This window comes from Ambystoma mexicanum, chromosome 6p, assembly GCF_040938575.1.
Source record: "Ambystoma mexicanum isolate Mex_15411 chromosome 6p, UKY_AmexF1_1, whole genome shotgun sequence".
In the NCBI taxonomy this organism is placed as follows: Eukaryota; Metazoa; Chordata; class Amphibia; order Caudata; family Ambystomatidae; genus Ambystoma; species Ambystoma mexicanum.
The window spans coordinates 759,693,925-759,711,671 of record NC_090935.1 but is presented as its reverse complement, the minus strand read 5'-3'; the positions used below and the strand labels follow the sequence as shown (position 1 = coordinate 759,711,671).

At 49.0% G+C, this 17,747-nt stretch overlaps 1 protein-coding gene across 4 annotated transcripts in view; it reads left to right on the top strand.

Moving 5' to 3' along the window:
* Positions 1-17,747, top strand: part of ARB2A (ARB2 cotranscriptional regulator A) — a 2,893,216-nt gene that overhangs the window by 2,424,129 nt on the left and 451,340 nt on the right. Inside the window, exon 11 of one of the 4 annotated variants that reach the window (XM_069627633.1) lies at positions 1,686-1,929. The exons of the other annotated variants lie outside the window; for them this stretch is intronic. Within the exon in view, the coding sequence (XP_069483734.1) occupies positions 1,686-1,813 (128 nt within the window). The 3' untranslated portion in view covers positions 1,814-1,929. Of the gene's footprint in view, positions 1-1,685; positions 1,930-17,747 lie in introns of those variants that run through there. 4 annotated transcript variants of the gene reach the window in all.

Below are 17,747 nucleotides of genomic sequence, written 5' to 3'. Positions count from 1 at the left end.
TGAAAGAATGCAGATTCGGTAGCTGACTGAAATTTTTGTGGGCTTTCATAAGAAAACTGCACCCATTGTAGACCGTTCTCATCCCACAAAAGTAAAACCTTATTAGGGCCTTAACGTAAACAATGGTTACACAAATGAACCATCAGTTTCCCACTCAAATGTTCTACCAAGAACAAGGAGGGGTTTACTACTAAAGAATTTGGGAGGGCCCAATGTGACCTAATGGGTAAAGTGTACTTAGCCATGTGTTGGAGAAAAGGAGGGGTGTTTTGTCTCATGTCTCATGAGGAGGGACGGGAGAGTTGGCAAGGTATTTCTTGGGGCCGGAGGGGGATGTGGGGAGGGACCTCCCAGCCTTAGTATGGAGGTGGCAGCTGCTGCCTGCGGGGCAAAAGGTAGCCTGCCTAGGGCTTGCCTTGGTCTCCTTGCTGCACTGAGTGCATGAGAATGGATTGTTGTCACTGATCGCTGCCACACATAATATCCAAAACACACTTTAATTACGTTCTCATCATTTGGTAAGACACCAACAGGATGCATTATATTCTGATACTCTAATAATGTAGTGACTCGTAGATTTACATTGTAAGTACGATAAACTGCGATTTGAATACATTTCAGTGCTTATTGTAACTCCAATAATGTAGTATGCACCGACAGAGTTCATTCATATGCAGTGCTGCGGGGACTTCAGAAAGATCAAAGGGAATAATCTTCAAGCAGGGAAGGAGGAACAATTAGGGAGAACCTGAAGATCAATTGGCTCTTTCTTTTCCACACTCGGCGACATTTCATTCCTACTGGCATGCTCGCACACCAGGAGTCGGTGTTGTTTAATTACATATCTGATGTGGTTCTTGAGCTAAATGCCCTTACACCAATGGCAGTTTTTTTTATATAACTAAAGATTGATTCTTATGAACTGCTGTGCTTCTGTACAACCTCTTCAAGGTACCTTTTTCAGGTCAAGGGAAATCCGATTAATCAGAAAACAAATGTTCACAAATCCAACAGGTTTTGTAAGACTTATGGTATGAACACCCTCAAATGCTCCAATAAACGTCATGCAAGGGTGGCAATAACGTTCATAGGTGATAATGAGTGATAAGGTCTTAACACAAAACAGGCACACTGTTCCAACATAAAGGAGAGCAAAACAAAAACAATTCTTTCAAGGTTTTGACATCTGTGACCCTTTCCATGAAATTGACAACAGAGTAAACCAGTTGCCACTAAAGTACAGACAGAATGTCGCCTTTCAGCAACTCTCAAAGCCAGCAACATACAAATTGAGATAGAAATGACACATCACAGAGGCTGATATGTATTCACAGACATTTGCTATCTGGCACTATTCATAGCAATTGCCAAAATCTAAACATGGCTTTGTTGAAGGTACATATCTAAACATAACTGCATAGTACAGCTTTAAAATTACTTCATAAAGTCAAGTACCTTGAAACAAGGTTAGTAATCTGACCTTGTGGAGATGGGAGGGAAACCTCTCTCAGCCTGGGATGGGAGGACTACCTGAGTGGAAGCCAGAACTAATCCTACCCAAAAGGAAGAACGTGACAGTTGGGAGGGCCCAGTGCCTGTCCCCTCCCTAAGTGCCTGTATGTGCTTGGCTAGTACCTCTGTGAATCCCAAAATACCTCTTCATAGTTTCTTTCTTTTCATTGCAGGCCACAACATCCTTCAACAGTCTATGCAGACCACCCAAAGAATGGCAGCCCACCAGAACCACCACAATAGACCGCTCCAGTCACAAAATCTGATCTGCCACTGTGGAGAGAGAGAACCGCTATGTTGAGCGGCAGTGACTATATGTGGCCTTTGTTAGGCAGGGTGTTGCTTTCTCTAGAGGAGAGAGAGAGGGCCTGCACTTAGAGCCTCTTTCTAAACTTTAATAAAATCTCTTGAACTGTCTCTAGGAGTTGTTGTGATAAAGTCATCTATGATCGCATGCTTAAAGGTTATGCACTCCGTCAACTCGCTGCAGCATGCATACACAAAATTATCCTGTTGATTATGTATAAACCACATTCGTTGTTAGCCAGTTAAGGAAGTGTAGGAAGCTGTCATTGTTGAGCATAAGGGTAGAAGCGGTGGCTTAAGAAATATAATACTTTGCACACTTTTGCATAAACTACAATAGCAAAATGTGATTCAAAACATGTTAGAATTCAATAAAAGGAACGTTAAATTCCCAGATATGAGGAATCCGGATGAAACTACATTTATTTGAAAAAGCACATCGAGCTGCACACACCACTACAGAGGACTAGAGCATGAGGTGCACAAACATGGAACAAAAAGATGTATGAAATACCAATGAATAACATTTTCAAGTAAGCAACGTACTCCTGTGTCCCGTCCCCTTTACCCCATAACTGTGGGATATTCTGTCCTGCAGGATGGGACCAGAGCACTTTTTGGTAACATCCAAAAACATTGTCCTTCTTTTATTTGTACGTAGGGCCAGCGCATGTATGGCTGTAGACCTGCCTTCCTGAGCCCTGCCCAGCGCATCACCCTTCAGTCCTTTTCTCCCTGCGGTCGGGATCGGATGCACTTAACATCACAGGGAATTTTTCCTTACCCTACTTTTGTCCTTCAATGTGTCCTTCTGCCTTGGTTCCGCAGTAGTTTTCTTTTCCTCGCCTATGCCGGAGCATAAGGGCTTCACACCGTGTCTCTTATATGGACATCAATATGCTGCAGCGGACTCTCAAATCCTTGCCTCGAGTGTCTAGGTCTAGATCATCAATGGAATGCGTGCTTCTATTGTGATTCCCCTTTCAGTCCGGCACGCGAAAGAAGACTCGTCAGGTGGGAGGAGGTCTTCCACAGCATTCCTCCTTGGGAATTTATCGAGGAAAAAAGAAACCACCTGGTGAGACACCTTCCCGGGGTTTGTCCGATTCAGAGGTGCCCCACTTGGGGACTAAACTGGATATCGCGGTGCCCTCTGAGGTTCCCTCATTGGAGGCTAATTTTACCAGGGTCACCCCAGAGGTTCCCCAGAAAGGGGCTAAAATGTCTACAAGCAAGGCTGAGGATCCCTGTACCGGGGCTAATAAAACCGGATTCATTTCAGAGGTTCCCTTCACAGGGGCTAAATATTGTAATGGCCAGGATGGGGGAGAAAAACGGACAGAGGCTCGTCCAAAGTCCACATCTACCTGCTCAGCCAAGGATCTCTCAAAAAAAGGGCTAAAGAACCATTGGAAGCTCTTAAAATAACTGCCATATCTACCATGGCTTCTGACAAATCTGTGACACACATTACCACAGAAAGTCTCAATATGCCAGCTCCTCCAGTATTAACAATGTGGGCCATTTTGTCTGTCTTCAGCTGCGTCCGGTTCGGATGCCAGACCCTTTGCCGTCTGCATCCTTGGGAAGAGACTCTTACAGCCCAAGAGTGGATTAGAATCCGCATACTAGAATGCCACTACCACTGACAGTCTCTCTTCCTCCTAACTATGCACCAATACACTACTTTGACCCGTGGTTGGGGGAACCTCTAGGCAGCCAGCGCCAACCAAATCGTGGAGGCAGAATCCGTTCAATACCAGATGTGCGTAAGGAAGAGGAGGAGCCGCCTACTTCAATCAGGACATTTCATGACAGGGTGATTGATCTTATGTCTTAGACATCCCAACACCTAAACCTCCCACCTCAAAGACGGCAGTTTTGTCAGGGGACACTTACTCTGAAAATGCAGACTCGTTCAGACCTTTTCCTTCAGAAAGGTATTTTGGCTGAAACAAGGAAAATGTGGAAAAAGATGCACATGGACCAACTGTTAGGGAGAATTCTCATTTATGGCTAATTTCCCTCACCTAGTGAGTCCCCCAGCAGCTTTGCTGGACTTCTGGAGTTTATTTTTTTCCGCTTGGTAAGAGTGAGAGCTTTTCCCCCCACTCTTACCTGTGTTTTGCTATTTGTTTCTACTTGTTTTTGTGATTGTACACTCTTAAGTACACCACTTCAGTAGCCCCCTTCTTGTTGTGTGTCACACAGCACCTTCAGTGCCATGACACAGGGTTGTCTTTGAGACTTCCCTTGACTCCATTTCTGAGGGGACTACTGTCCCCCAGAAAAAGGCTAAAGTTACCATTAACTTTACTTAATCTACCACAGATCCAGTACACCCCATCTTCCATGGAGTACTGAAAAGGGTTCACTCGTATCCCTTCATATCTGTACCTCCTAAAGCATTGTTTCGCTCTTTTAACATTTAGACTTGGCTGGTGGCAGTGGTATCTACCCTAACTTTTCTACCGCAATTATATTAGATAAACGTGGTACTGTTCTTGGCTATTACATTAGCCTCGAACATAAACCTGCTTGACCAAATCGTCTTTCTCTTGGCTCCGGTTGGGTTTATTCGCCATTTCTTTTTGTTAAAGTCCTTCTTGTGTTTTACTTTGCGCTGCAAACTAGGTTCGCCTTCTTTGTTCACTCTCTTTTGGCGGGCTTCTGCCCAGAAGCCCTCCTCAAGGCGCCTGGGTGTCTAGGTGGGCTGAATGTGAGGGAGGGGTGTAGTCACCCCCTGCACAGGGTATCCTAGGAAACCCATGTCGCACTTTGTCATGATTGGCCAGGGTAGTTGTCCGGGCTGGACAACCCCCCTGCTGGGTGATTGACAGCCAGGCTGTGTGAATGGGTTTTTTTTTTGCATAAAAGGCAGGTCTCTTGGGCTAGAAGTCAGAGAGTCACCACTGTAACTACAAGGAACCGAAGAGAAACGGACAGAACGATGGCTGCTGCAACTACCCCGTCCCGGTGAAGCCCTGCTGCAGTCCTGAGCTATCTACCCTTCAACGACTCAGAGAAGATCCCGTCCGGAGTCTTCTTCCCTTGAGCTTGGTGGGGATAACCAGCTCATCTTCTACAGCCAGAGGATCCTCTTCCGTGGTAGAAATCGCTGCATACTGCTGTAGTGGTCCGGATAGCCACCTGAAGAGCCTCTCCTGTTTTTAAGGAGCGCACCTTTTATTCCTTGTCAATCCTGCCGGTTTCATTCCTGTGTGGTGCAGACTCCCTTCAGACATCCTCCTTCACAACGAAGCTCCAGGAATCGTGGGTCTGCGGGAAACCAACAGGAACAACTGCCAGGGGACTAGCTGCACCACTGGAACAAGGTACTGTGTTCTGTTGAGGAAACTGGGTGAATCCCTTTCTTCTTCATTTCCAAGGCTTGACCTTGTCTTCCCTCCTTCTTATAACTTTTGCTTCCGAACATTGACAATATCGAAGTACATTTGGCTACGTTGAATCGTGAACTGTCTGACTTTGTGATCTTCGGCAACTGGCCTCGGTGTCTTTCCCTGGCTCCGGCCCTTTGACTTTTGACCTCCTGTCTCGGAGTGTTTCTTGATTCTGCCTGCCTTACCAAAATATTGCCTGTGATTTTTGCCTCCAACTCCCTCTGGGTATTTTAGGTGCTAAGTGTGTTTTTGCCCCGGTAGCATTTCATGTCACAGATACTCGTTTGTTTAGTAGACCAACCTGTCAAAAAGTGATCGCAATCGTATTCACGGGAACGTGTTTTGTCCATAACACCGGTTCATTCAAACACAGGGTACTTACCTTGAGACTTACTTTACAAAGTGTATTGGTTAGTTGTAGTATATTTAACGTGTGGTTTTTATTGAAGTTTAGTAGAAGTGTTGTGTTTATAACGATTGGTTTAAAATAAATGTACTTATATTTTTTACCTGAAACCTTGAGTCAGTGTTTGCTTGAGTCACAGTAATTGTGGTCCCTTTGTGTAATCTCTGCTACTGCTCATATACTCTTGATATAAGCCTGGCTGCTCCGCCACTGCTACCACTCTGACATAGTAGTACAGGCTTGTACCAAAGGTAAAACTTGTATTGCCACCTGTAGTCTTAATTGTGTGTAGTAGTCCCTAAGGGCACTACACAGGATTCTGCCTAACACCAACACACAAACAAAAAAGAGACTCTAGCTAGAGGCTTCAGGCTTCTGAGAAAATTACTATAACAGCATGCCTGCTTCCTTCTTCTACGGTAGTGGCTTTGGCTACTCTCCATTCAAAGTCTTTGCCATCTTCCTCCTCAGCATCGTAAGTCTTCTCAAAGGAAGATAACATTTTGGAGGGCGTTGGGAAGCAAGTGTTTGCCAATGCAGATCTCTGTCAGAATTAATTCTTCACATTGCCCAGGAAAGATTCAAGATGATCGCTCTGGTATAGATCAGCTCATCTCTGGTAAAAAAACAATTTGCCTCAGCACCTCAAATACCTTCGGTTTTCAGTAGGGGTCGAACATTTTCAGTACCAAGTCCTTCCCTTTGGACTGAGCTTGGCGCCAATAGTCTTTTTCCAAGATGATGCCGGTGATGGCAGCTTTTCTTAGACTTCACGGAGTCCAGGTTTATCCTTATTTGGACAAATGGCTCCTCAAATGTTGATGCCCCCAGAAAGAAGCTTCCTAACTGCAAATGTTAGTTCAGCATCTATTCAAACTAAGGTATTCAGTAAACTGTAGGAAATCTTCAAGGATGGTATTGCAAGATCTGTTTTTGTTAGATTTTTGCTGGAACACAACAATGGCCAAAGTATTTCTAACGGAAGACAGAATAAGGGATCTAATCCATACATGCGCCCTTTTCCTGAATCCCTCCCACGTCTTGGCATGGTGGTTCCAGAGGCTTCTGGGTTTGATGGCTTCCTGTGTTTTAGCTCTTCTTTTAGCAAGTTAAAAATGAGGCGTACACAGTTAGCATTGAGACAGACCTGGTCTCAGGCGACGGATACAGACTCTTAATTGATTTGAGTGATTCCTCAGATGATTCCCGACCTGAAATTGTGGTCAGACTGATCCAACCCCTTGGAGGGGATCCCCCTTTTCGGAACAGTCTCCTTTTTTGACGTTAACAACGCATTCCTCCCTACTCGGCTGGAGGGCTCACAGGTTTACCTGATGGTGATCCATCTGTGGTCTCCCTTGGAGAGGGAATACCACATCAGTTACCTCGAATTACTACCTATTTTTCTGGCCCTGAAGGCTTTCTAGTCCAGCTTCACCAAGAAAGTAGTTGGCACCAGGACAGACAACTCAGTCTCAATTTCATTTACGTAAACAAGCAAGAGGGGACTGATGGGGCAGTGCATATAGGAATATGGCTTCAAACAGGAAAACACAGCATCTGATTCCCTCCACTGCCGGTCTTTGGCAAACCACTATGGGGAATTAAACAACCAAGTTCACTCCCATCTCTTCAGCGAGTGGGAGATCCAGAGTATAGACCTGCTTGCAACACTCAGAAACGAGAAACATCTGTTCCTCTGTATGCTTCCAGGGACGATCTGGGTCAGGCTCCCTGCGAGATGTCATAGAGATTTCCTGGGACAGTGTCAGCGTTGAGTTACCCCTCCCTTTGATTAATTGCGCCTTGATGAAGCTGCTGGAAGTGAAAGTCTGCACAATGGTGATTATAGCACCTTGGTGGCCATCCATGTTCTGGTTTCTGGAGCTAAAAACCCTGTCAGTCACTCCGCCGATTCAGTTGGAGGAGATTCCCAATCTCCTCCACCAGAACAATCAACAAATGTGGCATCCCTTCCCACAATCTTTCAACTTTGCAGACTGGTTTCTGAGATTAGGTTGTTAGCAGAGTTCAATCTTTCTGATGATATGCACATTATGCAGGCAGTGCGCAAACCTTCTACGCATGCACAGTGCAAAGGCAAATGGTTTGCCTTCTGTCAGTGGTTCCTAAACAAAAAGATCGAACCCTGTAAATCATCAGTGGATAGCGTGCTTTCCTTTATCTCAGACCTCTCCTCCATGGGCATTCATATGTACTCTTGCTGTTTATACCAGTCGGCTATCGGGGCATTCCTGAACACCAATTCTTCTTGGTTCACTGTCACAAACCCAGTGATAAAATGAAATTTCAAAGGCCAGCTACTTTTTTTTTCCTCCTGTCAAGCCTCCTTAAGCAAAATGGGACCTCAGTGTGATGCTCAACACACTTTGTTATAAGCTGTTCGAGCCAATGGCGGCTGGATCTCAAATTCCTCACCTGGAAGGTGGCCTTCCTGGTCAACATCACTTCAGCAAGAAAAATTGGCGAACTACAGGCTCTTTGCATTGAAGAACCCTTTAAACCCTTTATGTCCTTCCATAGGGAGAGGGTGGTACTCCTACGTCTCGTCCTCTTTCTTCCATACTGTATGGGCATCCCTCGCTAGGGACAGGAGATGAAATCTTTTTCACCAGAAAAATCATCTTCCCCTTTAAATTAATATACCCTGACTCCGCCCACCGGCGCCACCACTCAGTCCTCTTTTCCCGTCGACGGGAACAGACCGCTTTCACTAGCGCTCCTGGGTTAGGCCTCTGGCTTAGTAATGCCATGCACTCTTCCCCGGAGAAGTATTCTTGTCTTCTTTTTTCTTTTCAATTATTAGGTTCGACCCCCATGCTCTCTGCCTCCGGTGCCTTGGCCCAGATCACGGCTGGGACGTCTGTACCGCGTGCAACGCCTTGACTCCGTGCGCGCTCAAGAACCAACTAGCCAGGTGGCGTGAGCTCGTCGGCAGATCGCCTCCAGAGGACCTCAAATCGTTTGTGAAGCAGAAGACCAGGAGCAAGGTAGGGGCCCTGTTCTCCTCCGCACCCCACAAGGGTGACTCCTTCCCAAGCGGGAGGGACATATCAGCTCCTAAGACCAGCAACAACTCCAGCTACCGGCCACCAGACCGAGGGGTCGCAAGATCCTATCAGTTCTACCACTGAGGGGCTGCAAGGCTCTATTACCGGGTCCCAACCCGAGGGGCTACGCCCTAACACTGGACCCCTGTCTGAGGTGGCACCTGCACACTGCACTACCGGCACCACAGCCGAGAGCACTCTGCCTACCAGGCTTGACCTGAGGTGCAGGGTAGGCCTCAACCGCCACCGCTCAGCGTACTGGTGGAAGCCGGTCCCAGCTAAGCAAGTTCCAAGACGCAGGCACATGGCACGAAGCAAAACAAAATGGTAGACACAATGTGGCTCATCCGCCACCTTTTCACTTCGGAGACCAGGCAGGGGAAAGAGTTTCCAGGTGGGATTGGTCAACCCCTATGACTTGGTCCACATCCTATCCATCCACTTCGCCCTATGCAACGAGACAGGGCACACCCAGGACGCAGCAGCCTCAGGGCCCAACTCCTATGCCTATACCATCAGGCAATCCTCCGGCCTATGAAGACTTGCACTCATAAGATCACCACAGATGGGTACTATCCTCAGGGATGTGATCAGGGACATGCTCCCTGCTTCTCAGCTGCAAGCACCCATGGCCACACCTCCCCTGGTTCCATCTCAGCCCCCGGCTCCCATGCCTGTACCAGTCACGGCAGCCCCGGCACTGATAATCATCACACCACAGCTGCCTGCGCCCAGCACTCCTCGGGCTCCCCTGCACCCGCAGGACACAACAGTGGACACAGACAAGGAGGAGGACCCGGACACTCCATCCTCAGCCAAAGCTTTTTACGAGCTTCAGGCGGCCTGGCTGAGTACCTAGCTATCCTGCAGCCACAGCTGGAGCAACCGGAGGTGGGGGTACTGGCTGAAGTTCTGAACCTACGCCCTACTGCTAGGACGGGAATTTCACTTCAGAAAGACATAGTAGCGCTTGCCAAAAAAGGGTTGCTTAAGCCACACTCTACCCCACATTCCTCGAAGATAGCGGCAGCATCCCTGTACTTCAAGCCCCAATCGTCTTCGTCGACTTCAGCCTCAACACTCCTGGGCAAGGATGAAAAGATCTTGGAGGCGTTCGGGAAGAAAATGTATTCCAACACCGCTCTCCATCTGCGCTAGGCCAACGTGGATGCCATGTTGGCAGCTGTCAACCAGAAGTTATGGCGGGAGAGTGCCGATTTAATCCCTGAGCTCCCTACCCACAGCCAGGCTTGCTTCAAGGCTGGGCTTGCTGAGGCCAAAATCGTGGCACAAGACATAATGGAGTCCACGGTGGCCCACATTGACACTTTAGGCCGGGACATTTGCATTGCCATGGACATGAGAAGGATGGCTTGGATAAGGGCGACAAAATTCAATCCAGATGTGCAGGAACGCATTCTAGACCTGCCTTTCAAGGGGGGGGCCTGTTCCATTTGACAACGGATGGGGAATCTTTATCGATCCTCCCCAAGTCCACTCCTAAGACCTATAGCCAAACGCTCCCGTGCTCGGACAAGGGTAGGTCCTTCGGAGGCTTCAGAGGCTTTCAGGAGAGACGTACAGGCAACCGCACAGATCCACTAGCCAGCACAGGCGCAAACAGCACAAGGCAGCTAACAGGGGTTTTTCCAGTCCCCCTCTTCAGCCCCAGCCTCAGAGGGGAAGGAATTGCGACAGGCCCATCCGGATCCACAAATCTCCGGTGGGGGGCAGGCTTGCCCTTCACACACACCGCTGGTGGACAAAGTTCACGGACCCATGGATCCTCTCAGTAGTATCCCTGGGCTTCTAGCTCCCCATTCCTCCTTCCTCTCCTCCGCTCCAGCAGATTGGTACAGTAGCTCTGTTGGTGGAAAGATACGCTTGCTAGTAGTGAGCCAGACAGTGGAGGATGTCCCAGCCGCACCGCGAGGCACAGGCTTCTATTCACAAATCTTTGCCATATACAAAAAGAACCAGGCTGGCCTGAGAGTTGTTAGACCTTTCCAACTTGAACTTTCCCCTGCGAAAGTTCAAGATGGTTACCCCAGCATTCATAGCAGAGACATTGTGTGCGGGAGAATGGATGTGCTCCCTGGATCTGAAGGATGCCTGCATACAAGGCCCGATTTGGGAACCCCATTGGTCCTTCCTGAGGTTCAGGATCATGGGTTTTCACTTTTAACAGGGTTCTACCCTTTGGACTCAGTTCGGCCCCCAGGGTCTTTACAAGGCTAATAAACGCAGTGGCAGCCCTACTCAGCGCCATCATATCTACCCATGTCTAGACGACTGGCTAGTCAGGGCGAGATCTCCGGAGGCGGTCCGACGTATGCCAGCCGTCCTCATTGTTTAAACTATACGACCGGGGATTTTACATCAATTTCAAAAAGTCACAGTTGGGGCCCATGCAGAGCCTGACCTTCCTGGGCCTTACCTCGGACACAAGCTCTGAGAGGATCTTCCTCTCGGAGGACAAGATCACGGCCATCAAGAGGGCCAGTGGGCATTTTCTCAGCAGAGCAGTGACCTTGGCATGGTGGTACCAACACCTGTTGGGATTTATGGCTGCATATCTTCTTGCAGTGCCACATACGAGTCTCAAAATGAGGCGGCTGCAGCTACATTTCTCAGCCTCCTGGAACCAGGAGAAGTGTTCGCAGGTTTAGCAGGTCAGTTTACCACAACATCTCCACCAGGATCTGATCTGGTGGGGTACGGACAACAACCTGCGGATAGGCAGACCGTTTTGGCAACCAACACGTCAGGACACCATTACCACAGACTCATCCCTAGAGGGATGGGGAGCTACTCTGGACAGCAAAAACATCTATGGAGTATGGTCCTGGCAGGAGCAGCTGGTGCACATCAACTGGCTCGAGATGATGGCTCTTGGGCTTGCTTGGGTCGACATTTGGGAGTGGGCTCTGGCGAACAACATGCACCTGTCAGCAGTCCACCACCCGGGGGAGTCCAACCTAGAAGCGGACAGGCTCAGCAGGCTAGGCGTGGACAACTGTGAATGGCAGTTGAACGAGCAGATCCTTCAGGGGATCTTCAATAGGTGGGGTCATCCGCAGGTGGATCTCTTCGCCACCAGTACCAACAGGAGGTGCCCCCAGTTTGCCTCCTTGCAGGGGCAAGGCAGGGGTTCACTGGGTGACGCAATGCAGATCCTGTGGAACAACATGACCGCTTATGCTTTTCTCCCCACTTTCCTGGTGCACAGGGTCATCTGCAGGATCAGGAAGTCGAGGGGCCTTCAGATCATCCTGATAGCCCCATGGTGGCCAGAAAGACCCTGGTTCTCGGAACTGCTCAGCCTGTCGGGCACCTCCTGCTGGGCCCAGCACACCTTCTCTCTCAGCAGGGGGGCACAGTCATCCACCCATCCCTGCAGAAGTTAGCCCTTGCAGCGTCGTTCCTGAACAAGTCTCCCTAAGCATTTGTACCGGTCACAGGCTAAACTGGCCATTATACAGGGGGCTAGGAGTGACACCACCAGGAGCCATTACAAAAGCAAGTGGACCAGGTTCTATCACTGGGCAGAATCAAAAGAAATTGATCCCATGACTAGCATGTTGGACGACGAGCTATCCTTCTCTGCACACCTTGCACACTCATGTGTGCAGGTAGACACATGCTGCTCTTATCTAGCGGCCATTGGGGCTTATAAGAACTCTCAGGAATAGGTATTCTCATCCTTGAATCTGGTGGTTAAGATGCACTTAGCGGGCCTGACTAGACTATATCCACATATCAAGAACAATGTGGTCCTCGGTGTCCTGGCGCATAAACCATTTGCGCCCGTGGCGTCTGCGGACATCAGGCTAGTAACCATTAAGACGGCCCTGCTAGTGGGCCTTACCTCGGCACACTGAATCAGTGAGATCCAGGCACCAGTGTCTTCAGAGCCATATACTACATTTCATAAGGCAAGGGACAAGGTGGTGCTCAGAACACACCCCGCATTCTTACCTAAGGTCGTCTTCTCTTTTCACCTAATGAGGAGATAGTGTTACCAACTGCCTTTGCTGACCATTGGGATGACGCTCAGAGGGTTCTGCACCGTCTAGGCGTCAGAGGGGTGCTAAGATTCTACCTGGATAGAAACAAGAGCTTCCGCAAATCAGCCACCCTATTCGTCACGTTTGGGGGATCAAAACCAGGCTGTCAGGCATCCAGGGCTTCTATAACAAGGTGGATGGTTATGGCGTAGGAGGGACAGCACAGGCCATTGCCAGCAAAAATGCATGCCCACACCATCAGAGCTAAAGCCACGGCGGTAGCTTTCCAAAGGCACATTCCGTGGCAGATTGTCAGTAAAGCGGCTACGCGGGCCACTCCCTCGGCCTTCTGCAAGCACTACTGTTTGGATGCCAGTGCCAAGTCGGACGTGGCATTTGGTCAGGTAGTGTTAAGGAACTTGTTTTCTTAAGAGGGACAACCTGGGCTACATTTGGTTGTAATCGCCCATACAGTATGGAGGAAAGGGGACGGCACCTAGGAGTAATTATAAGTTACTCACTGTAACATACTCCTAGTTCATAGTCCCCTTTCCTCCATATGTCGCATCATCCTCCTCCTAATAAAACTGGTCATTAGGCAATGTTAATATTGTCAACGCATCAAGGGGGACTGAGGAGTGGTGACGGTAGGCCGAGTCAGGGGAGCGCATGCTCCCAGGGCCATGCCCTGCACGCATCTTAATTTAAAGTGGAAGATGATTTCTCTGGTGAAAAGGGTTCCGTCTCCCATCCCTAGCAAGGGATGCCCATACAGTATGGAGGAAAGGGGACTATGGACTAGGAGTATGTTAGACACTATGGTGAGTAACTTATAATTTCTTAACGTAAAAAATGATGACAAGGCGCGCACTCTGGTTCCCAGTCAACTTTTCCTGTTGTAGCAACAAATTGTCTTCTCCTCCAAACGTTTTCTTGACTCCATCAATCATCAGGGAGGCTGTGTTTCTTTTCCTTTTCAGGTGTGTCTAGTTGCATTTCCTTTTCAGGTGTTTCAGGTTAATTCACATTGATGTCATTAAGGATTCTGGTACTTGTATTCTCACACGTTTTTCAATTGCAGGTGACTGGGCAACAACTCCCTCCAAAGCAACTTAAAATTTCTGCACACACATCCGTCTTTACTCCGTAAGATAATTTTGCAGTTTCATATTAACCAATCTATTACCTTGCCAATGTTCTTTCCCAACCCCTCTTCAGACATGGAACAGGTCCTACAGAACCTTCACTTGAGGAGAGCTCTAAAAGTTTATCTCGATAGAACAAAGGGCATTAGGACGTCTTCTCATCTTTTCATAACATTTGGGAATACCAAAAAAGGTACAAACGCCTTTAAGGCTACAATTTCCCACTGTATAGTTTCCTGCATCACAGAAGCTCACACAGTGCATGGCCTGCGGGCTCCCTGAAGGCACCCATGCACATCTAGTGCCGGTTAATGCGGCCTCATTGGCTTTCCAGAAGTAAATTCACTGGGAAACCATCGCCAAGACGACCACTTGGACACCTTGCTCTGCATTTTGTAAACATTGCCTCGACCTCAGCTCTAAGGCTAACTCTGTTTGGTCAAGTGGTCCTCAGAAATCTCTCTAACTGGGGGAGTTTAAGCCATCCGCCCATTTTTTTATGCATCAGTGCTTGGGAATCTTCCACAAGTATGGAGGTAAGGGGACGGGACGTAGGAGTAACAAAATGTTACCTTAGTGACTAACGTACTCCTAGTCCTACTCCTTCTCTTCCTTACCCTCTCCATCCCTCCGATCCCCGTCCTGACCTCCTCTAACGCCTACCACTCCCTTGCTCACCTCCCCCCTCCCACACCCTCCGCACCTCTACAATACTGTAAGTTGTTCTTTATGCTGTTTTCAGGTTGTGGTTCAGTTGTCATTTTATGCTTGCTGTTTGTTTACTTGTTCTTATGTAAAGCACTTTGGAGTGAAAGGCTTTTTAAATTCAATAAAATACAAAATACAAATAGTTCTCTTTCCTCCATACGCCCTCTAAAATATACCCTTTTGTTGCTAATATGTCTACCGATGTTGGCAATCGAAAAGGACAGAAGGGTGATGTGCTGGGCGGGGCTCAGGAAGTCAGGGCTACAGCCATATGCATGCTGCCGCCACATAAAAATAAAAAAGGACAATGTTTTTGGATGCTTCCTTAAAGTTCTCCGATCCTGTCCCGAAGGACAGAATATCCCACAAGTATGGAGGAAAGGGGACTATGGAAGAGGATTACGTTGGTTACTACATTGAGTACGTTTTTCTAACCTCTCCCCGGTATCAATTGTGGTGTTTACACCATAACACAACGAACGTGATGAGGCAAACGAAACCCACGTGAGGGGAGACCACCAAGAACACCACCATCCACAAGAGATGAATTTCAGATGTGCCACAATTTCACTTGTTACTTCAACAAGGCACAAATTAGTTTTCAAAAATGTATTATCAGAGTGCTAATTAAATTGTTATTGATTAGCAATTTTGTATGAATGTTTTTAATGCCATCAGAAGGTACTGGTAACCAAGACATAAAATGAGCAACAATGCAGCAGTTTTGTGTACCGCTGCAGTAAGAAATTAGTGAGATAAATCAGGCCTTGCAAATTCTTTAAAATTCCACTAGATCTGCAGGTTGAGTAACTTAGTTTACCCACTTGACTGAAGAGATATGCACTAAAACCCATGGCAACGGATGACAACAAATTTAAATGCACTGTAAAATGGTACATACACCACAAACCCACTTTAGTTTGGCACACTGCTGCCATCCAGAGGCCTGCCATGCACAGTGAAACTTATTTGACATTTACTGCAAACAAAGGAAAGGTAAAATAGGTTTCCAAAATCCACTGCAAACGGTACTGGCCCTTCTTAAAATCTACTCAACTAAGCGAGTGTGCAAAAATACCCTGGATGATTGTCTGTAGAAAAGTTGGCTGCATGAATGGACACAAATAGATGTGATGAAAAGGCTCTGAAAACAGTTAGCATAGTTCTCCAGCATGGGGTCTGGCATGGATTCACATGCTCATGAATATTCCCCGTCGTCAGGCCGGGAATCCTCGGTAAAGAAAAAAATCAGTATCAGTTTCTGATCTGTCTTTCTCAGTAGTAACTAATCACTGATCTCTGGGTCATACTGCCCCCAGCCAATGACTGCCCTCTACCTAAGACCCTCCCCTGGCAGCCATCTTCAGACTTTTACCGCACGTTCAAGTGTTGGGAGTCCTCGTGTTTTAGCTCTCAAGCTTTTACTGCGTTTTCGTGCTTTTTCAGGAGATTCTTACAATTTTTCCAGTTAATCGAGCCTCAAGCTCCACCATTTCTACTTCCGATAACGGGGACCCATTTCGGAATTCTTCTACGCCCCTGAAGGGTGATGTTTTCGTCGAGTTACGCTTCTTGGAGGATTCCAGAAGATCTGTGGCCTACCTTAACGGACATGGCCCAGGACAAGGGAAGCTCGACACCCGGATCCAAGCTGTTCAGGAGCTGCCCAGGATGCGGATTGCAAAATGTTTTCAAGGAGGACGAGCATTCGATATGTCTCTACTGCCTTCATGAGGACAAGACGCACGTGGAGAAGGACTGTGCGTTCTGCAAGAACCTGTCGGAACGGACCAAGCAAGATCGTCGTTCCCGCCTCGCCGCCTGGCTGGAGAAGGGCACAGCAGGTGAGAAGGCGAAGAAAAAGTCTGAGTGGTCTTCTAAGTCCTGTGAGAGCGCCCCGGCGACGGGGGCCCAACAGAAGGCCAAGCACCGCAAGTCCGCGGGCACCGGGAGCGCCGAAAGGTCCGGCTCGTCAGCTGCCAGGCAGGGCGCGACTTCCCCGGCACGATCAACCACGAGCCAGTGCTCTGGTTCGGGGAAGAGGAAGTCCGAGAACCCGGTAAGCTTCTGGAGAGGCCCCGGTCGATCTCGAAGGGAGCCGAGGGGTTAGCGAGGGGGTAGCGATGACCCTCCCCCCCCAAAGCACCTAAGGGCCTTGATCCACCCGGCAAAGGCCTCTATCGAGGTGTCGCAGCGGCCCTGGCGAAGCTGGCAAAGGCTATGCCAGTGGAGGTGGCCTCGGGGCCCAGAGTTTTCCTGCCACCGCGGAGGGAATCCTCTTTCCAGACCGTCATTAAGACCCCCGTGAAGACCCCGGCGGAAAAAGAGGGGGGGTGGTGGCCATTACGGACTCGGATTCAGCCTTCGAGGAGGATCCGGTGGAAACCGTGAAAGGCCTCAACGAGATGTTCGATCGCAGGGGAAGGTTCCCGCTGATGTGATCGAAGATAGCGACAACGAGGGCCCAGTGGAGCAGCCATCCCGTCTGTCGCAGCCATTGCCATTACCCGAGCCCCAGGATAGCTCGGCGGCCATTTTGTTGGCGATCCAATCCTTATGTACTGAGATAAGGACGAGGTTACCACAGATGCCGATGGAGGATCCAGAACCAGGCTCGTCCGGAAGCCCTCCGAACAAGCGGAGGAGAGTCCACCCCGCTCCACCCTTCGTGCCCGCGAGGCCTGTGGACCCCTCATCCCCCTCGCCGGACCCTCGGGAGGATACGGCGACGGATACAGCGACGGGGACGGACGACGACGATGGCGGCGACGGACGACGACGGCGGCACAACAGACATCCCGTCATCACCCCCCCCTCGGGCCTCTGCGCCCGACGAAATTGGCTCTTTTCACGCCATGATAGCCAGGGCATCCGAGCTCTTCCAGCTCTGCCCTGAGGAACGGAAAAAGGAGGGTTTTCTTTACCAACGACGAGAGGCCAAAAGAAAGACGGTCCTCGCTGTGCCGTTGCTCGACGACATCTGGGACGAGGGGCTGGCTAGCCTCAAGAACCCTTCCACGATACCCGCCAAGAGGGACAGGTACGAGAAGAAGTACTGGGTCCCCGATGCCGCCCCCCTGTGCCTCAGGGACCAGCACATGCCGGACTCTGTCGTCTCAGCAGCGGCCAAGAAGAAAGCAGCGTGTGCGGCGGCTTCAACTTCCACTTCCCTGCCGGACAGCAAGGGCAAG